The sequence below is a fragment of the Schistocerca nitens genome, chromosome 2 (genome assembly GCF_023898315.1).
Source record: "Schistocerca nitens isolate TAMUIC-IGC-003100 chromosome 2, iqSchNite1.1, whole genome shotgun sequence".
Classification (NCBI taxonomy): Eukaryota; Metazoa; Arthropoda; class Insecta; order Orthoptera; family Acrididae; genus Schistocerca; species Schistocerca nitens.
Window position 1 is genome coordinate 198000906 of NC_064615.1, and position 19588 is coordinate 198020493.

The 19588-nt window shown below is 41.7% G+C and overlaps 1 protein-coding gene across 3 annotated transcripts in view; it reads left to right on the forward strand.

Moving 5' to 3' along the window:
* The window catches only part of LOC126234321 (sialin-like), a 283631-nt gene that overhangs the window by 68505 nt on the left and 195538 nt on the right, over nt 1-19588 (forward strand). For all 3 annotated transcript variants that reach the window (XM_049943006.1, XM_049943007.1, XM_049943008.1), the window contains exon 2: nt 12558-12742. In XM_049943006.1, coding sequence (XP_049798963.1) covers nt 12558-12742 — 185 coding nt within the window. The remainder of the gene's footprint in view (nt 1-12557; nt 12743-19588) is intronic.

Here is a 19588-nt window from a genome sequence, read left to right on the forward strand (position 1 = left end):
GGGTCACCACTAGGTGGCCTGTACACTACTACTACCATTAGCTTAAGGCTCTCAATTACTAGACCTGACATTTCAAAATGCATTTCATCACAAAGGGTATTGAGATCTATCCTGCCACAGTTTGGTGCAAGAGGTGTTTTTGCATATATTGCTACCCCACCACGTAAGTGCTGTTTTCTGCAATAGCAACTAAGTAGTGTGTAATCATCCAATACTTTGTACCCAAGCTCATCCTCTTTACCTCAATGTTCACTTAAACATAGAATATCTGTCACATTTTCATTTGAAAATTCGTTGAAAATTAAGTTTTTATCTGCCATGCCCTGAATATTGAGGTAGCATATTTTAAACTCTACTTTAGGCATTTCTTTTTTTGCGTATTCTCTTAGTTGACATGATCTACTGTTACTGCATGAAAGGTGACCAGGTTGTGTCCTTATGTTACTAGAACACCCAACCTGGTCTATGCATACAAGTTTTTTGTCATCTCAGTTGAAACATAATCCAAACACATTACTGGTCTTTTTTCCTTCTCTAGCTTATCCAATACTATTCCGATAATTGTATCACTTAAAACACGTTTACCTAGATAACTGAAATGTTGACCATGCTTGGTATGCCATTCTCTGCTACAACTACTGGTGTTAATTAGGGAAATATTCTTAAAGTGCTTACAGATAGCTTTGTACTCCTTGTTTGTCTGCTCCACTTCCTTATTCACATATGACCCATTGAAGAATTATTGCAGAAAGAAATTAAAATTTAGTACTGTAGTGTGAATGAATGCCTCCCCAGTAATTTTCAGACATCAGGGTCTGTGCCAGTATTCTAAGAAACAATTTTTTTAAAAATGAAATAAAGAATTGGCAGCTACACTTGTTTATTTAATTACATGTGCTCCTGACCAGCTTAATGAAATGAAGAAGGGGGAATGAAGATCTTTATTTGGGATCACTTGCCAGCTTTATCAAAGAACATCATAGCAGCACTGTTAACTTGTGATAGAAAAATCTTCTTTATTAAATTCATTAGCAAAACTGAAAGTTTTTAAATTAATTTTTATACCTGTAGTGAATCATAAACGGACAATACATTCAGTGTTGGCAAAACTGTGAGCACACTCAAGGAAGACATCCAGAAAGGTGTCACACTAGCCAGCAGACAACACAGTTTAGTGTTTCTTCAATTTGAACTTGTACTCCTACCAGTATGCTACCAAGTGCACCTTCCAAGCTTGCCTCACAACCAACTGAAAGTTTAAAGCATGTTCCACTCTGTGTTTTTCAACAGATTTCTCCGTTTGTAAATAATAAATGTAACATGTGTAAGTAACATAAAATATGTGTCATTTCACATAATACTTTCAAACACTGTTCTTTTTCTTTTCTGGAAAACCCAACTCCCAAAGCTCTGCAGTGTATGATACTAGCACATAAGCCTTTTTCTCAGTTCAGTGTCTCTCTCATTATAGACGGATGCTGACTCTGCTTCCTCAGGTTGGCATATAATAAGTTCCAGTACAAAAAATGGATACCAAACGTACTCGCTGTGGTCCCAGTGTAAGCTGATAGTGTGTGTAGTGTTATGTTAGAAAATAATGCGGTGGAAAATTAATGAACAATGTAGCACTAGCCATTTAGATTATTAAAGAACTTATTTACGAAACAGGATTGTACACTAGGGATAAACCAAATAAAGTAGCACTGTTTAAAATGAACTGGGCTTGTATTCAGAAGGATGGAGACACCAATCTCCATCCACCATCCTGATTTTGGTTTCCTGTGTGTGTCTAAATTACTTAAGGTAAGCCTAATGCCAGGATGGTTCCTATTACATGGCCGTGGCCAGCTACCTGTCCCATCATTTTAGAGCTAGATCTTCAAGTTTGTAAATGCTAATATACATTAATGATTTTACTTTTTTTGTTCTTAAGCTGTAGTAACATACATGTCCATTACCCTTGTAAAAATGATCCGTGTATGAATGACATAGAACTACTAATACTTTTAATACAGCTAGTATTACTACTACTACTACCACCAAATCGTTGTTTCAATTTGCAACTCAGGATTTGTTATGACTGCAGTCATTTTGAAATACTGTCTTGTGAAGGCGGACAACAATATGGATGCTGCAGTTTGCAACAGTTAATGCTATTACCCATGTGAAAATCAGTTGATATTGTTAATTGCGTTCTGCATGTCATCCCTCGTTATCTGCATGCATCCCATCATAAAAGAAATTGTTTGGAAGTATGCACAATATAACTTACATTTTAATTGGAGTGGAACATCTTGCTGCCCTTCAGAGATCAAGAAATACAAAAAGCTGAGGTTACAAAATTCCGGGTGCTTATATAGACAGAAAATGTAACTGGTCAGCACACATTCTTCATCTTTATAAAACACTTAGCTCAGCAATATTTGCACTACGGGTTATTGCTTCAGTGGCTGAAGTAGACACCATTAAGGCTTTGTACTTCGGCTATTTTCGTTCATTAATGTCATATGCTATTATATTCTGGGGCAAACAACCTCTCGCAAAGAAAATTTTCACTGCACAAAAAAAAGCCATTAGAATAATGAGTGGTGTCCATCACGGGCACTCTTGCAGGCACTTGTTTCAAAAGATGGGGATCCTTACCACCTTCTCACAATATATCTTTTCCTCGTTGACCTTTGTCTGTAAAAATCCTCCTGTCTACAAAGATAACCGCCAATTTCATGACTATAATACAAGAACCAATAACAGTCTGCACATTGAACTGAAAAGCCTCACTATGTTTCAAAAAGAAACTTGTTACTCCAGCATTAAGCTATTTAATGCTCTTACACCACACATCAAATGCCTTCACAAAAGATTTCCAGCATTCAAACAAACTCTCTAGGAGTACCTGGTAGAGAACTCTTTTTATACAGTTGATGAATATGTGAAAGAAAATGTATATAATCACTAAATTTGCAAGTGTTGTAAACTTACTAATTAATTTTATTTTGAGTACTATCATAGGCATATGACAATTATTTATTGGTATTCCTGTATATCCTTTGGAATATTTAGTTTATCTTGACTCCTTTATATATTACACGTCCTTAACATGTGAAACAAAAATGTTATGTTAAGTGAATGTGCTGTTGTTTAGCTGATACCTTATTTACGTTATATCTTTTATTTATGTAAGATATATTTCAACTGTGTACAATCTGACAAATTCCATATTAGAAATATGTTACTCGTCCTTAACATGTGAAACACAATTTTTTGTTAATTGATTGTGCTGTTGTTTAGTTGATTTTTATTTACATTGTATCTTTTTATTGTATTTATACAAGTTATATTTGAACTATGTAGAATCTGACACATTCCATATCGTTGCAATTCACTCGCTACTAGGATGTGGAACATGAAATGAAATAAAATAAAAATTTCAGTGAGGGCTCCAAACATATAGAAACTGCCTAGGGAAAGATCTGATAGATATGGTAGATGTGATAGAAACAAGGTTTCAGAATGCATGGCACGTGAAGTCTTGTATGTAACAGAATACCTGCAAACAGTAATCTATAGCATTCAGCCGCAGCTGTAATACATATTACATTAATTAAAGGTAAGATAGGGGAGAAAGGAATGGAAAGGGGTGTAAGTATCAGTGTCTGCTGCATTGGGACCTTATGCGGAATCAGCACCTGATAAGTGAAAATGTGTGCTGGACCGTGATTCAAACTTGGGATCTCCTGCTTACCAGGCAATTGTGTTAACCACTGTGCCACCTGGACACAACGTTTATCACAACTGTGCGGACTGCCTTGGTACGTCCCTCAGCCAACCCATACTCCCACCTAGCACCACCTATCCGCAATCTCCATTTATGTCCTCCATGTTCACTACTTTGAGATTCCCACAGAGGGTCAAATGAAATTGTGCATCCACTCAGGAAATGGTGGATTCATTGCCCTTAAATTATATCAATGTGTGGTGTCCATTCTTTCAAGCAGAGAATTTACAAATTATATGAATTTGTTGAGTCTGTTCTTTCAGACATGCCTGAAAGAAAGGACACCTTGCATTCATGTAATTGATTTGCCTCAATGGACTGTGAATCCACCACCTCCGGTGCTGATGCACGGTTTTGTTTGATCTCCTGCGGGAATCTCAAAATAGTGAACATGGAGGACATAGATGGGGTTTTGTGGATTGGTGGTGCTAGGTGGGAGTATGGGTTGGCCGAGGGGCGTACCGAGATAGTCCGTGCAATTGTGATTAACACTGTGTCTGGGTGGTGCAATGGTTAACACAACTGCCTAATAAACAGGACACCCCGAGTTCGAATCCCGGTTCGGCAGACATTTTGCCCCGTCACCGCTGATTTAGCATGAAGTCCCAATGCAGCTGACATCAGTAGTTTCTTCCCTTTCCATTCCTTTTCTCCTATCCACCTCCAATTTACATAATATGTATCACAGATGTGAATTCCGCATTGTGTATGTTATTTTGGACATGTCCAAAAGAACAGACACAACGCATTCATATAACTGATTCATCATTTCATTTGATTTCCTGTGGGAACCTCAAAGTAGCTGCATGGAGGACATGGACGGGAACTGTATATACATTAAAAACAAAGATTCCATGACTTACCAAACGGGAAAGCACTGGTAGATAGACACAATAAAAAACACACCAACACACACACAAAATTTCAAGCTTTCGCAACCAACGGTTGCTTCATCAGGAAAGAGGGAAGGAGAGGGAAAGATGAAAGGATGTGGGTTTTAAGGGGGAGGTTAAGGGGTCATTCCAATCATGGGAGCGGAAAGACTTACCTTAGGGGGGAAAAAAGGACAGGTATACACTCGCGCACACACACACATATCCATCCACACCCATGCCTTAGACCTCAACTTTGAGATAAAACTGTGACAGGCCCGACGCAATGTTGTTGTCAGATGTAAATGCATCAACATTCTCTGTTGTTGTTGTGGTCCTCAATCCGAAGACTCATTCGATGCAGCTCTGCATGCTAATCTATCCTGTGTCAGGCCCTTCATCTCTGCATAACTACTGCAGTCTACACCCATTTAAATCTACTTGCTTCTATAAGGCATTGGTATCCCTTCAGGAATTTTACCCCCACACGTACCTCCATTACCAATTCGATGATTCCTTGCTACTTCTAGATGAGTTCTGTCAACTTTCTTCTTTTAGTCAAGTTGTGCCATACATTTTCTTTCTAGCTGTTGAATTCAGTACCTCCTCTTTTTTTATGTTCCTATTCAATGTTCAACATTCTCCTGTAACAGCACATTTCAGACCTACTGTCATCTTCTGTGAACTGTTTGTATTTGGTGTTAACAGAGTTCTCTTTCTCAGAAATGTTTCTCTTCCTATTGTCAATCTGCACCTTAAAGCCTGTGTACTTTTGCCATTTTCAGGTATTATGCTGACTAAATGCACCATGTGATCAAAAGTATCTGGACACCCGGCTGAAAAGTTCGTAACACCCTCCAGCAGTAATGCTGGAATTCAGTATGGTGTTGGCCCAGCCTTAGCCTTGATGACAGTTTCCACTCTCACAGGCATACGTTCAATCAGGCGCTGGAAGGTTTCTTGGGGAATGGCAGCCCATTCTTCACAGAGTGCTGCACTGAGGAGAGATATCAATGTCGGTCAGTGAGGCCTGGCACGAAGTTGGCGTTCCAAAACATCCCAAAGGTGTTTTATAGGATTCAGGTCAGGACTCTGTGCTGGTCAGTCCAGTACAGGGATGTTATTGTCATGTAACCACTCCGCCACAGGCCATTCATTATGAACAGGTGCTCGTTGGTGTTAGATGCAATCTCTGTCCCCAAAGTTCTCTTCAACAGTAGGAAGCAGGAAGGTGCTTAAAACATCAATGTAGGCCTGTGCTGTGATAGTGCCATGCAAAACAACAAAGGGTGCAAGCCGCCTCCATAAAAAACATGACCACACCATAACACCACCACCTCCGAATTTTACTGTTGGCACTATACTTGCTGGCAGATGACATTCAGCGGGCATTCGCCATACCCACACACTTCCATTGTATCACCACATTGTGTACCATGATTCATCACTCCACACAACATTTTTCCACTGTTCAATCGTCCAATGTTTACGCTCCTTATACCAAGCGAGGAGTTGTTTGGCATTTACCAGCGTGATGTGTGGCTTATGAGCAGCCGCTCGACCGTGAACTCCAAGTTTTCTCATGTGCCGCCTAACTGTCATAGTACTTGCAGTGGATTCTGATACAGTTTGGAATTCATGTGTGATGGTCTGGATAAATGTCTGCCTATTACACACTATGACCCTCTTCAACTGTCGGCAGTCTTTGTCAGTCAACAGACTAGGTCGGCCTGTACACTTTTGTGCTGTACGTGTCCCTTCACATTTCCTCCTCACTATCACATCGGAGACAGTGGATCTAGGAATGTTTAGCAGTGTGGAAATCTCGAGTACAGACATATGACACAAGTGAGACCCAATCACCTGACCACATTTGAAGTCCATGATTTCTGCGGAGAGCCCCATCCTGCTCTCTCATGATGTGTAATGAATACTGAGGTTGCTGATATGGAGTACCTGGCAGTAGTTGGCGGCACAATGCACCTAATATGAAAAATGTATGTTTTTGGGGGTTTCCGGGTACTTTTGATCACATAGTGTATCTCCTACTATCAGTGTCTTATTTTCTAATTCATTCCCTCAGCATCACCTGTTTTAATTTGGCTTCACTCCATTACCCTTGTTTTACCTCTATTGAAATTCAGCTTATCATCTTTTCTCAAGACAGTGTCCATTCTATTCAGCTTCTCTTCCAGGTCCTTTGCCATCTCTGATGGAATTATTACGTCATTGGCAAACGTCAAAGTTTAAATGTGTTCTCACTGAATTTTAATTTGCTTTCCAAAGTTGTCCTTGGTTTCTTTCACAGCTTGTGTCACTCCCTTCTCAACTTCTCCATGCCCTTTGACTATGGTGTGGTTTCCAAATAAGTTATACATAAATGTTCACACTCTGTATTTTATTCTTGCTACCTTCAGAATTTCAAAGGGTGTGTTGCAGTCAACACTATAAAAATTTTTCTCCAAATCTACAAATGTCACAAACTCAGGCCTGCTCTTCCTCACCCTGACTTGTAAGATAAGTTGTAAGGTAAGTATAATTGCCTTGTGTGTCCTCCATTTCTCTGAAACTCAAACTGATTTTCCACAAGGTCATCTTCTAGCAGTTTTTCTATTCTTCTCTAAATCCTGTATTCTCTCAGACCAATTGTATGAAGTTCCTCATGCCGTCAATCAGTGTGTGAGCTCATGTTTGCTGCTGAAGAGGTGGCTAGTTGACAAGTATTACCCCTGAATATTCAATGCCCTGTTGCATTATTGGATTACATTTCTGGACACAGGTGCCTGTCCTTAGTTGATTCCTCAAGACACCCTCTACAACTCCCTGAAGCTTGTCGGCATCATTTTGGTACAACATGCATAAATATTGATTATTAAGCTTTTAGTAAAGTAATCTTTGAAAGAGATGCCGTTTTCATCACAAAAGATGGTCAACTTAATCTGCTCTGCTTTTGGTTGTCTTAGAACTGTTTTGGTTTGAGTAATGAAGACTTGCCTTTAACTCATCATGTTTGGTTGATGGTTGTGTTCCTAGTGAAGATTCTTGCATGGAGAGGAATCACTTTCTGATCCAGTGCAAACAAAAGTTGTTCACCATATCAACACACTCGGGAGTTAGCTATTGGGGCACCCAGCACTTTGTGATATTGGTGCACATCATACACAGTGTGGTGTACTGAAACATGCCTAACGTTTACAGTTCCTACAGTGAAGTCCAGTTTTAGTAGCTTCAGTAACTGAAATGTTTTGTGGAAGCACAGTGCTACGTGCCTGACCTGGACAATTAGGATCACCCATGGATGTCAGATCATTTTTAAACTTACAACCTCATTCTTAGATTTTCTACTCTGCATCACCATACTGGACCTTCATTCTGCACTTAATTTTAATATGTTTCACATTTTCTGTATGCTGAAACCACATAGCAGAACACTGATGCAAGTTACTGTTGGGGAGACCATACTCACTCTACTGATGAACCAGTATTTGTGCTTCCACTCAATGTGCCACCTAATGAACATCTGGCACACTGTTAGGAACATGCTTAATCCACTGACAGGTCAGACATTATTTTTCTCTTTTTTATTGTATGTTTACCATTTTTATTTGATTCTTTGTCATACGTAATTCAGCAGAATATTACTGGCAGATTTGAATCCTAGTGTATGGGACACCAGTGTTTTATTCAAGCTGAATTGACAGCCCACATTGTGACAGTTCCTGTTACAATGCAAGCAGCATATTGTGCTCTTTGATCATTTTTTTGCAAGTAATTTGGAGTTGGATGCCAATTATAAAGTCACAGTGGTGTGGGACATGAGCAGGGCTACAGTTAAGAGGCAGCAAGTGCTCACTTCAACAGGTAGTTGTGCACAAGTGTCATCTGTTGCAACAGATGGTCAGGTATGGGAGAATAATGGAGTGAGGACAGATCATCCTTGTGTGGAGATCTGCTTGCAGTTCGAATGACAGAATGGAACGGTCACAAATCTCTACCAATGGATCTACATTTGCAAATACATACATACTCTGCAAGCCACTGTACTGTGCATTGTGGAGGGTACCACATACCACTACTAGTCATTTTCTTTCCTATTCCACTCGTAAATAAAACAGAGAGAAACAACTGCCTTTAGCTTCCATACCAGCACTAATTTCTCCCATCTTATCTTTGGGTCCTTACGTAAAGTGTACATTAGTGGGAGCAGAACCATTCTGCAGTTGGTCTCAAATCCTGGTTCTCTAAATTTTTATAATAGTGCCTTGTCAGAAGAGCATTATCTTCCCTGTAGTAATTCCCATTTTTCAAATCTCATCATAAATTTGTATATTAATTATATTTCTGATTGCCAGGTATTCTAAAATTATAAGCTTTATAAGAGAATTGAAGCTGATGTGAAGGCTGTTGAAAATCTAATACTGAATTTTAGATGCTGAAAAGTCAATTAGAGTTGTGTCACTTATGATGACCTTGTGATAATACTTTAATTTGGTGTGCCACTAGGTTGGTGAAAGCCTGAATTAAAAAGTTGGAATATGGGGATTACCGGTACGCCACATAACAAGTGATCTTTTTGAATATGTGGCACTGGGGTGATAATCAGTTTAGGTGAAGGAATGAGAGTTTCCTAAAAGTTTTCCAGTTCAAGAGGACAGTATATTTGGCTGCCTCAAATAAATAACAATTAATAGCATCCCTTTTTCATTTTTCATGACTATTGCACCTTAATATACCAGTAAAATAGTTAACCACATCAAAATAATGTTCCGGCGAGATTGTGCACCAGCGCTCTCACCTGATGATGGCGGACAGTTGGACCGCAGAAATATTGTGTCTTGAAGACGTCATGATCCGGCTGCATACCCGAGAAGAATTTTATAAATTATTACACCGGGAAAGCCTTCGTAGTCACATCAGAAGCCTCTACGGGGAGGAGATGGTGGAACTCGTGAAGAAGTTTGATAAACTTCGTAAGAAGAAGGGCAAGTTGCTGAGTGCCCTCGCCTTTTTGCTGAGATGCCGCGATGGAAGAGTGATACCTAAGTTTGCCAGATTTGTGCATTTTATTGATACGAAAACGGCCAACAACATCAAGAAGCGTGCCAGTTTCGCCTTAGTCAAGGAGCGTATTCGCTTCACTCGAAGACAACTGGATCTCATATCCAAGGATTTACTTTTCGTGCACTTGGAGTTATCGTCGCTGCTGTCGGATGCATCCTGGGAATGGGTGGATAGTTCTTCTTGGGCACTATCAGATTGGACGCATAGGAGCTCCGTCAGGAAACAGTCTTCTAAGTTTCAACGGCTTTGTTCTCAACCTATGATATCTGATGACGACACCCGTCGACGGACAGTGATTAACCTCACGAGTAAAGAACTGGACGACGCTACACTGTCAGTGTTGGAGAAAGGCCTGAATTTTGCCCCTACACCGAGGAATGTGCCTATCACCGAATTCATCTGTGCAGTCGAACAAGCAGTGTCCAACCTTTCGGAGGGCCAAGCTGAAGAGATTAGGCAAGAGGTCTCACATACATTGCGGCGGGCGCCGCCTCCACGGAGTAACATCTCCTCTCTCGAAAGGGCAGCCGTCCGATCCATTAGAGAAGACGAGGATCTGATAGTTCTACCAGCCGACAAAGGCAACGCAACGGTTCTTCTGTCACGTGATGACTATCTGGGAAAGATGGATCTCTTACTTGAGGACTCAGCATACAGAACATTGCAGGACGACCCAACTGAACGGATAAAACGTAAGACGCTTTCACTGTTGAAGAAGAGTTCTTTACCTGACGACGTTCTCAAAAAACTTCGTCCTGGTGCTGCCGTGCCACCGAGACTATACGGCCTACCCAAGATTCATAAGAAAGGGGTCCCGCTTCGTCCGATCGTGAGTAACTTGGGTGCTCCTACCTACAATCTAGCCAAGTATTTAGCATCTGTTCTTGGCCCTCACGTCGGTAAATGCGAACATCACATTCCCAATTCTATGGTGTTTATTCAGAGATTGAAGTCCTTGTCTCTTAGTCCCTGCGATTTGCTTGTGAGCTTTGATGTCGTGTCGCTTTTTACCCGGGTTCCTCTGGAAGAATCCTTGCAATTAATTGGTGAGAAACTGGATGAGGACACAACCAGGCTTTGTCGCCACGTGCTGACGTCAACGTACTTTTTATTCAATGACAAATATTTTGAACAGACTGACGGAGTGGCTATGGGGAGCCCACTGTCCCCAATAGTCGCCAACCTTTTTATGGAAGATTTGGAGGACATGGCGCTGAAGACGGCGTCCTTAAAACCAACCTGTTTTTGGAGGTACGTTGACGACACGTTTATGGTGTGGCCTCATGGGAGAGAGGCTCTTGACCGCCTCCTAGATCATTTTAATTCCCTGCATCCTAGCATCAAGTTTACCATGGAGGTGGAAAGTGATGGAAAGCTTCCGTTTCTGGATGTTCTGGTGTACAGAAAGGATGATGGGACACTGGGACACAGTGTTTATCGAAAGCCTACGCACACGGACCGTTACCTGCATGCTTCTAGCTGTCATCCATCGTTCCAGCGTACAGGGGTCCTGCGAACGTTGGCGAGAAGAGCCTATGCCATTTCAGATGGAGAAAGCTTGACACAAGAATTGGACCACCTTAAGGTTGTGTTCAAGCAGAGTGGCTATACAGATAAACAGATCCGTCGTGCTTTCCAGTTTGGACCATCGCCTGAACCACCAGAAGATACCTGCAAATCGGTGGCTTTTCTGCCTTTTGCTGGGAGCATTTCCTCGAAGATAGGAAGAATTCTAAAAAGATATGACATCAAAAGTATTTTTCGGCCGCCGGCCAAGCTTAGAGCATTTCTTGGCTCTGTTAAGGATGACTTGGGGTTGAGGAAGCCCGGTGTATACAAGATCCCTTGCCACTGTGGGAAGGCTTACATTGGTCAGACGATCCGGACCATTCAGGACCGATGTGTTGAGCATCAGCGGCACACACGGCTGCTTCAACCCGAGAAATCCGCAGTGGCGGAGCACTGTCTCACCCAGGGACACAGAATGCAATATGATGCGACACAAATGGTTGCCCCTGCATCTCGATATTGGGACTGTATTTTAAAAGAATCAATAGAGATTCGTTTATCTGACAATCTTATTAATAGGGACAAGGGCTATCTTTTAAGTAAGACTTGGGACCCGGTGTTATCCGACATTAAAAAACAATGGTCTGCGTCTCAATCGTCGGAATAGAAAAATTTTTAATTTTCTTTTATTTTTGACAGCGATATCTCGATTTCGCCTCTTTCCACCACCGGCGGCGCGGCATGTTTACTGCACTAGAGGGCAGCTACGGCACCTTTTCGCGCACGCGTTGTGGGCCTTCTGCGGCCTATATATGGGCTGCCGCTTGCGCTGGGAAGTCAGTTCCGGCGAGATTGTGCACCAGCGCTCTCACCTGATGATGGCGGACAGTTGGACCGCAGAAATATTGTGTCAAAATAATGTTATTTACAGTCAGTAAGCATTACATGTGCAAGAGAGAAAGAATAATAAACAGAATGGTATATATGTCACCAAGACTAGGCCAATGGCAGCTTGTAGTTTAGTTAACCTAAGTGCTACAAGCAAACAACAACTGCTTGTGTGAAATGTCCACTAGAAAAAAATCTGCATTGGTGTCAGTACAGCCTATGGCTGAAGTGGTCGACCTGATTTATGACCGACCACGGAGGTAGCATGCAGTACTTTAGTCTTTACATCTGGTTTTAAAGTTAGCTCTTTCAAAACACACTTGTTTTGCCTTAGCCCGTAGACTGCACAGAGGTGAAATACATGTCCAAATAATCTGCAGAGCCTTTGCAAAATATTTTGTGGGATGATGAATAATTACAAGAGTTTTGGACAGTATTGTGTACTTCTGCAGGACTGATGGTAGCAATCCCCACCCGCTACATTGTGTCTTTCATGGCGTTCATGGGGATCGCTGTGCAGTACACACTCAAGGTCAACCTGTCGGTAGCCATCGTGGCTATGGTCAAGACTGAGACGGCTTCCACTTCTCATATGATCACTGACGTGTATCCATACAGCAACGACACAGCATCACAGGTAAGTCCTAAAGTACTGCGTGTAAATCACGAAGTCATTGCTAAATTGTTTATATAGTATCATATTATTACACTAATGGCCATTAAAATTGCTACTCCACGAAGATTACGTGCTACAGACGCGAAATTTCACCGATAGGAAGAAGATGCTGTGATATGCAAATGATTAGCTTTTCAGAGCATTCACACAAGTTTGGTGCCGGTGGCAACACCTACAATGTGCTGATATGAGGAAAGTTTCCAACCGATTTCTCATACAGAAACAGCAGTTGACCGGCATTACCTGGTGAAACGTTGTTGTGATGCCTCGTGTAAGGAGGAGAAATGCGTACCATCACGTTTCCGACTTTGATAAAGGTCGGATTGTAGCCTATCGCGATTGTGGTTTATCGTATCGCGACATTGCTGCCTGTGTTGGTCGAGATCCAATGACTGTTAGCAGAATATGGAATCGGTGGGTTCAGGAGGGTAATATGGAACGCTGTGCTGGATCCCAGCGGCCTCATATCACTAGCAGTCGAGATGACAGGCGTCTTATCCTCATGGCTGTGACGGATCGTGCAGCCACGTCTCGATTCCTGAGTCAACAGATGGGGACGTTTGCAACACAACAACCATCTGCACGAACAGTTCGACGATGTTTGCAGCAGCATGGACTATCAGCTCGGAGACCATGGTTGCGGTTACCCTTGATGCTGCATCACAGACAGGAGCACCTGCGATGCTGTACTCAACGACGAACCTGGGTGCACGAATGGCAAAACGTGATTTTTTCGGATGAATCCAGGTTCTGTTTACAGCATCATGATGGTCGCATCCGTGTTTGGCGACATCATGGTGAACGTACATTGGAAGTGTGTATTTGTCATCACCATACTGGCGTATCACCCGGCGTGATGGTATGGGGTGCCATTGTTTACACGTCTCGGTCACTTCTTGTTCGCATTGACGGCAATTTGAACAGTGGATGTTACATTTCAGATGTGTTACGACCCGTGTCTCTACCCTTCATTCGATCCCTGCGAAACCCTACATTTCAGCAGGATAATGAACGACCACATGTTGCATTTCCTGTACGGGCCTTTCTGGATAAAGAAAATGTTCGACTGCTCCCCTGACGAGCACATTCTCCAGATTTCTCACGAACTGAAAACGTCTGGTCAAGGGTGGCCGAGCAACTGGCTCGTCACAATACGCCAGTCACTACTCTTGATGAACTGTGGCATCGTGTTGAAGCTGCATGGGCAGCTGTACCTGTACATGCCATCCAAGCTGTGTTTGACTCAATGCCCATTCATATCAAGGCCATTATTACAGCCAGAGGTGGTCGTTCTGGGCACTGATTTCTCAGGATCTATGCACCTAAACTGCATGAAAATGTAATCACATGTCAGTTCTCGTATAATATATTTGTCCAATGAATACCCGATTATCATCTGCATTTCTTCTTGGTGTAGCAATTTTAATGGCCAGTAGTGTAAAATACAACACACAAGAAAACTGTACCGAAGAATGGAAAGGAAAATGGAAAGTATGTTAGAAAGTCAGCAGGTTCATTACAGGAGAACAAGGGAAAGTTGAGAAGCCATTTTAGCACTCAGTTGATAACAGAGAACAGATTCAGGAAGTACGAGGAAACACATTTTCAAGTCATATAACTTGAGAACATGTTTTCCATTTGTAATTTGTGTGATATCATCTAAAAAGATAGAATGATAAAGTACTGACCTTCTTGGGTTATCAGCCGAGTCGCAGTGCCATCTTGAATCAACATTTCAGTGAGTTTCTACTCATCATCTTGAGATGAAGTGTCACATTCCTGTCAGAAATGAACTGTTAAAACTACTGGTATGTGACAGGAAGTATTGTTAGGTGGACCAATTGCATGCCTTCAGAAGAGTGGAGAGAGTTTCAGCCTTTGTAGTGGTGACGGAATCTGGGTTTCGAATCGATTGTGCTGGCTTTCCATTCCATCTGCTTCCTGCACTACTGACAGATGGGTCCTTCCTCGACAAATATATGCTAATGTGAAATGTAGCTGAAAACTTTAAGGTTGGAGCACAGAGTCAGACTGAGAAAGAATGGGGCTGAAAATTAAACATGCCTTTTAAATGGGCACTTCCACCATTCGCCTTAAGTGGTTTGAGGTAATCGTGAAAAACCTACATGTAGATGGCCAGAGGGGAATCTGAATGGTAGTCTTCCTGGATTTGAGTACAGTCATACAACTATACTACCTTGCCCAGTGGACTCTGCAGCAAAGGGCTAATGTTAAGGATTGCATGGTCTATGCAAGCTATAAAGACTGTCCATTCACAGGTGAATAAGTCAGCACTTTCCATCAGTGATAAATTCTACTGTTAACTGATGTAATATGGAAAATCAACAAATAATTCCCTGGTTTGAATACATTTTTCATCGGGAGATTTAATATTTTCAAATAATGATGTTTGAGCTAAAGTACAATTCATTTAATTCCAAAAAGACAACAAACCAATAATAAGTTTTTACTGATAAAGTATGAAACACAAGTACTGGTAAGCCCTTACGTTCAAAGGGGAAAATGTTTAGCACTAATTATATTATGCTAGCTTTGGAACTATTTGTTCCTTCCTCAGGGAGGAGAGAGGGATAGAATAGGAAAGGTTAAAAAGAAAAAGCTGGTCATTCAGATCACAGGAAGTGAGGGGTGCAGGATACACAAGGAATGAGAATGTATAAAAATCAAATAACAACAAAAATAATCAAACAACAGTACCTACATTTTGACAGTTGCCACCCTTTCTATGTGAAACGTTACCTCCCATACAGCCTTGACATTCAATCAGACTTATTTGTTCGGATTCAGATTCTTTACAGAAATATACCACCACTCTCACCTCAGCCTTCATTGGGCGTAATTATCCCAACAGCCTAGTTCAAAAGCAGATTTCCCAGGCCATCACATCTAATCCTGGTACTGCTGATCCCTTCAAAAAACAACTTCAGAGCACACTACTTGTCACTCAGTCCTGGTCTTGAATGTATTAATCAGCTACTTCAAGAAGGCTATGACTTTCTAAAATCATGCCCCAAAATGTGATCCATTCTGTTTTGGATTTTGCCCACCATACCTAGAATAGCAGTTCATTGCCATCCCAATCTCTCCAATATCCGTGTCAGACACTATGCTCCTTCTGCACCCATCTCTCCACCCTATGGCTCCTACCCATGTGTCCATCCCCCTTGCAAGACTTACCCTATGCACCCTCCTATCACCACCTTTTGCAACCCTATAACTGGCTAAACATATACTATCAAATGGAGAACCACCTGTGAAACGACAGGTCATATATCAGCTGTTATATAAACACCATTTGGCCTTTTAGATCGGTAGGACTACCACCCAGTTATCAGTCAGGATGAATGGATATAGGCAGAAGGTGTATACCAGAAACACTCAATATCCTGTTGCTCCACAACAAGACAGTCATGACCTCGATGCCTGTTTCGCCACACACACTGTTTGGATTCTTCTCCCAGATATCAGTATCTCAGAACTTTGCAGGTGGGAACTAGCACCACAACATGTCCTTAGTTTTCGCCATTCATCTGACCTTAATTTGCATTAATTCCTTCCATCTCAGCATTTATTCACAGTAACTACTCCTTTCTTCACTCCAATTTAGTTTTCTACATCGTTCATTTCCTGACCTGTCTATTTTTCACCATCTCATCTTCCACCTCTGTTACATACAGTGCACTCAGCTTTTCACTCTTTTGAATTCATGCACTGTTTTATTAGTAAACTCTGTCTTGCATATTACCCTGTCTTCCACCTTTAAGCTCTCAGGATTTCAAATCTCTTCAGGTGCACTCCCCAACAATCAGTCTTTCCTTCTCATCTCATCTGGGAAGTCTTCCCTAACCCCGTGTTCCAAGTGACTTTTCTAAACTGTATCCGTTTCCATAAATCTCTCCAGTCCTTTTCCTTCACCCCCCTTCCTTCTCCTTCAACTCTTCTGCGAGAAGAAGGAGCCACTGACTCTGAAAGCTTGTAAAAGTTAAACATTTTTGTGTGTGTGTTCTCCTGCTGCTGCTTGGTGACTAGATTTTTTTATCTACCCATTTACATTAAAAAATCAGATTAGTTTTTTTAAATCATAAATTGCAGCATTCTAACAAAAGTTGGTGAGAGTATCCATCAGTATCAAAAAAGGTAATGGTACTGAATACTGAATCATAACAACAATATAAAAAAGGATAGATTGCTGCTCACTACATAGAGAAGGCATTGAATTGCAGAGCGACACAGTGAAGAGACTGCTGAACATTTAAGCTAGCTTTCAGACAAAAACGTCCTTCTTCCAAAATAGAAAAAACACACACACATATGGCATCTGTTTCTGGCTGCTGTGGCCTGAGCAGTCTTTTCATTGTGTCTGTGTGTAATTTACCTATCTCTCGAAGTAGTAGTAGTAGTAGTAGTAGTAGCCATTTATTGATCTGTAAATCAGTTTAAAAGGATTTTCTAGGTATTAGAATTTAAGATCATTTATTCAAAATCAAATGATGAAAACCCCAGGTTATAACATCAATAACATTAGGAAAAGGGAAGATTGCTATTCATTGTAAAGGTGAAACTTTGAGTTGCAGACAGCCACAATGAAAAGACTGATACACATTTACATTTTGGTCAAAACCTTCAGAAAAGTAAACACACACTTACACACACACACACACACACACACACACACACACAGATATATTTTCACAGAAGCAAGCAGAACTCAAACACGTATGACTGCCATCTCGGTCATGTTGAATTGAAGAAACAGTCTGGTGTGGGGTGGGAATGGGAAGGGACAGCGGTTTACGGCTGGAGGGAGAGAAGAGTGCAATCTGGCGGAGTGTGTAGGAACTAGATGGAGGCAAGACAAGGCTGCCAGGTGCGGCTTCGGAAAACTGTAGGGCTGGGAAGGGGGGGGGGGGGGGGAGGGCAGAAAAGGGGAAAGACAGACAGGTACATAGGCAGAGAGTGATGCACAGTGAGGGAGGGCACAAGGACTTGAATAGGGAGGAGGTGATAGGATGGGGGCAGAAACAGTTGAGTGGAAGGTGTGTGGACAATAGGTTGATGCTGGAATTATTTTGGGAGTGGAGAAGGTGTTCTAACGTAACTCCCCTCTGTGCAGTTTGGAAAAGCTGGTGGTGGAGGGGAGGATCAAGATGGCCCAGACAGCACTCTTCTCCCCTCCCCTCCCCCCATCATACCCTGCTATCCCTCCCCCTTCCACACCCCACTCCAGATTGCTGCCTTTGTTCAACATGACAGTTGCATTCCAGTCAAAGTCGCCGGCTATGGCAATTGTGTGTGCATGAGGTGTGTTTGCTCTTGTGAGGTGTGTTTGGTCTTCTGAATGTGTGTGTGTCTGTTTGTGTATGTATGTGTGTTTGTGTGTGTGTGTGTGTGTTTGTGTGTGTGTGTGTGTGTGTGTGTCTGTGGGCGTGTGTGTGCATGTTTCCTGAAGAAGGCTTTGGCTAAATCTATGTCTTTTCATTGTGCCTGTGTGCAAGTCAACTTGTCATCTTTATAGTGAGTAGCAATCTGTCCTTCCCCTTAGATTATATATACTGGCCATTTATATACAATACAGGTCTAGTTTGACAAGGATGGGACGGGTAGTCATGCGTGGCCTTATGGTTGGAACCATCCTGGCATTTACGTAAACTCCATCTACAGGCCTTGGTAGGCCCATCGGTACCAATTGAGTGCTATATCATCCTCTACCAGTGACATCATTGGCTGCATTATGTAGGGTCATGCAATCAATATTCTGCTCTCCAAACTGTAGTCAGTCTTTGTGACTGGGAGCCACTACTACTTGGTCATGTAGCTTCTCAGTTGGCATCACGAGGCTGAGTGCAGCCTGCTCCAATCGTCCCACAAAGAAAAAAATCCCCGGCAGTAGCAGGAATTGAACCTGGGTCCTTGCATAGCAGTCAGTTGCATAGACCAGTCAGTTTTGGAGGTAGGTATGCCAGCATTTGCCTGAATTAATGTAGGGAAACCACAGGAAACCTATCAGGATGTCTAGAAGTAAAGCTTTGAGGATGGGTCATGAATTGTGCTTGAGTAGCTCAGTTGCCAGATCACTTGCCTGTGAAAGGCAAAGGTCCTGAGTTCGAGTCTTGGTCTGACACGAAGTTTTAAACTGCCAAGAAGTTTCTTATCAGTGCACATGTTGCTGTAGAGTGAAAATTTCATTCTGGAAACATCCCACAGGCTGTGGCTAAGCAATGTCTCTGCAATATCCTTTCTTACAGGGGTGATAGTTTTGCAAGTTTCACAGGAGAGCTTCTGTTAAGTTCGGAAGGTAGGAGATGAGATACTGTGGGAAGTAAAGTTGTGAGGATGAGTCATGAGTCATGACTGGGTAGCTCACTCAGAGCACTTGCCCATGAAAGGCAAAGGTCCTGAGTTCGAGCCTCGGTCTGGCACACAGTTTTAATATGCCAGAAAGTTTAATATCAGCGCACACTCTGCTGTAGAATGAAAATTTCATTCTTAAAAGAGGATAAGACATTAGTAATATACATTTCATAGCTTTGGGGGTAAGATTTTCCAGAAAAGAAAAAAAGAAGGAAATAACATAACATGAAAGAGAGAATGAAACAACAAATGTTATATTATTATTGTTATTATTTTAAGTATGTGTTACAGTTTTTACCAAACCCTTACACTGTGTTATCTAAGTAAGCCTTCAGTGTATAGAATGTATTGTTTCAGAGGTATTTTTTAACTGCCTTTTTAAATAAGTTTCATTTGACCTTTTTAATGTCCTTGGGTAATTTGTTATACAGTTTT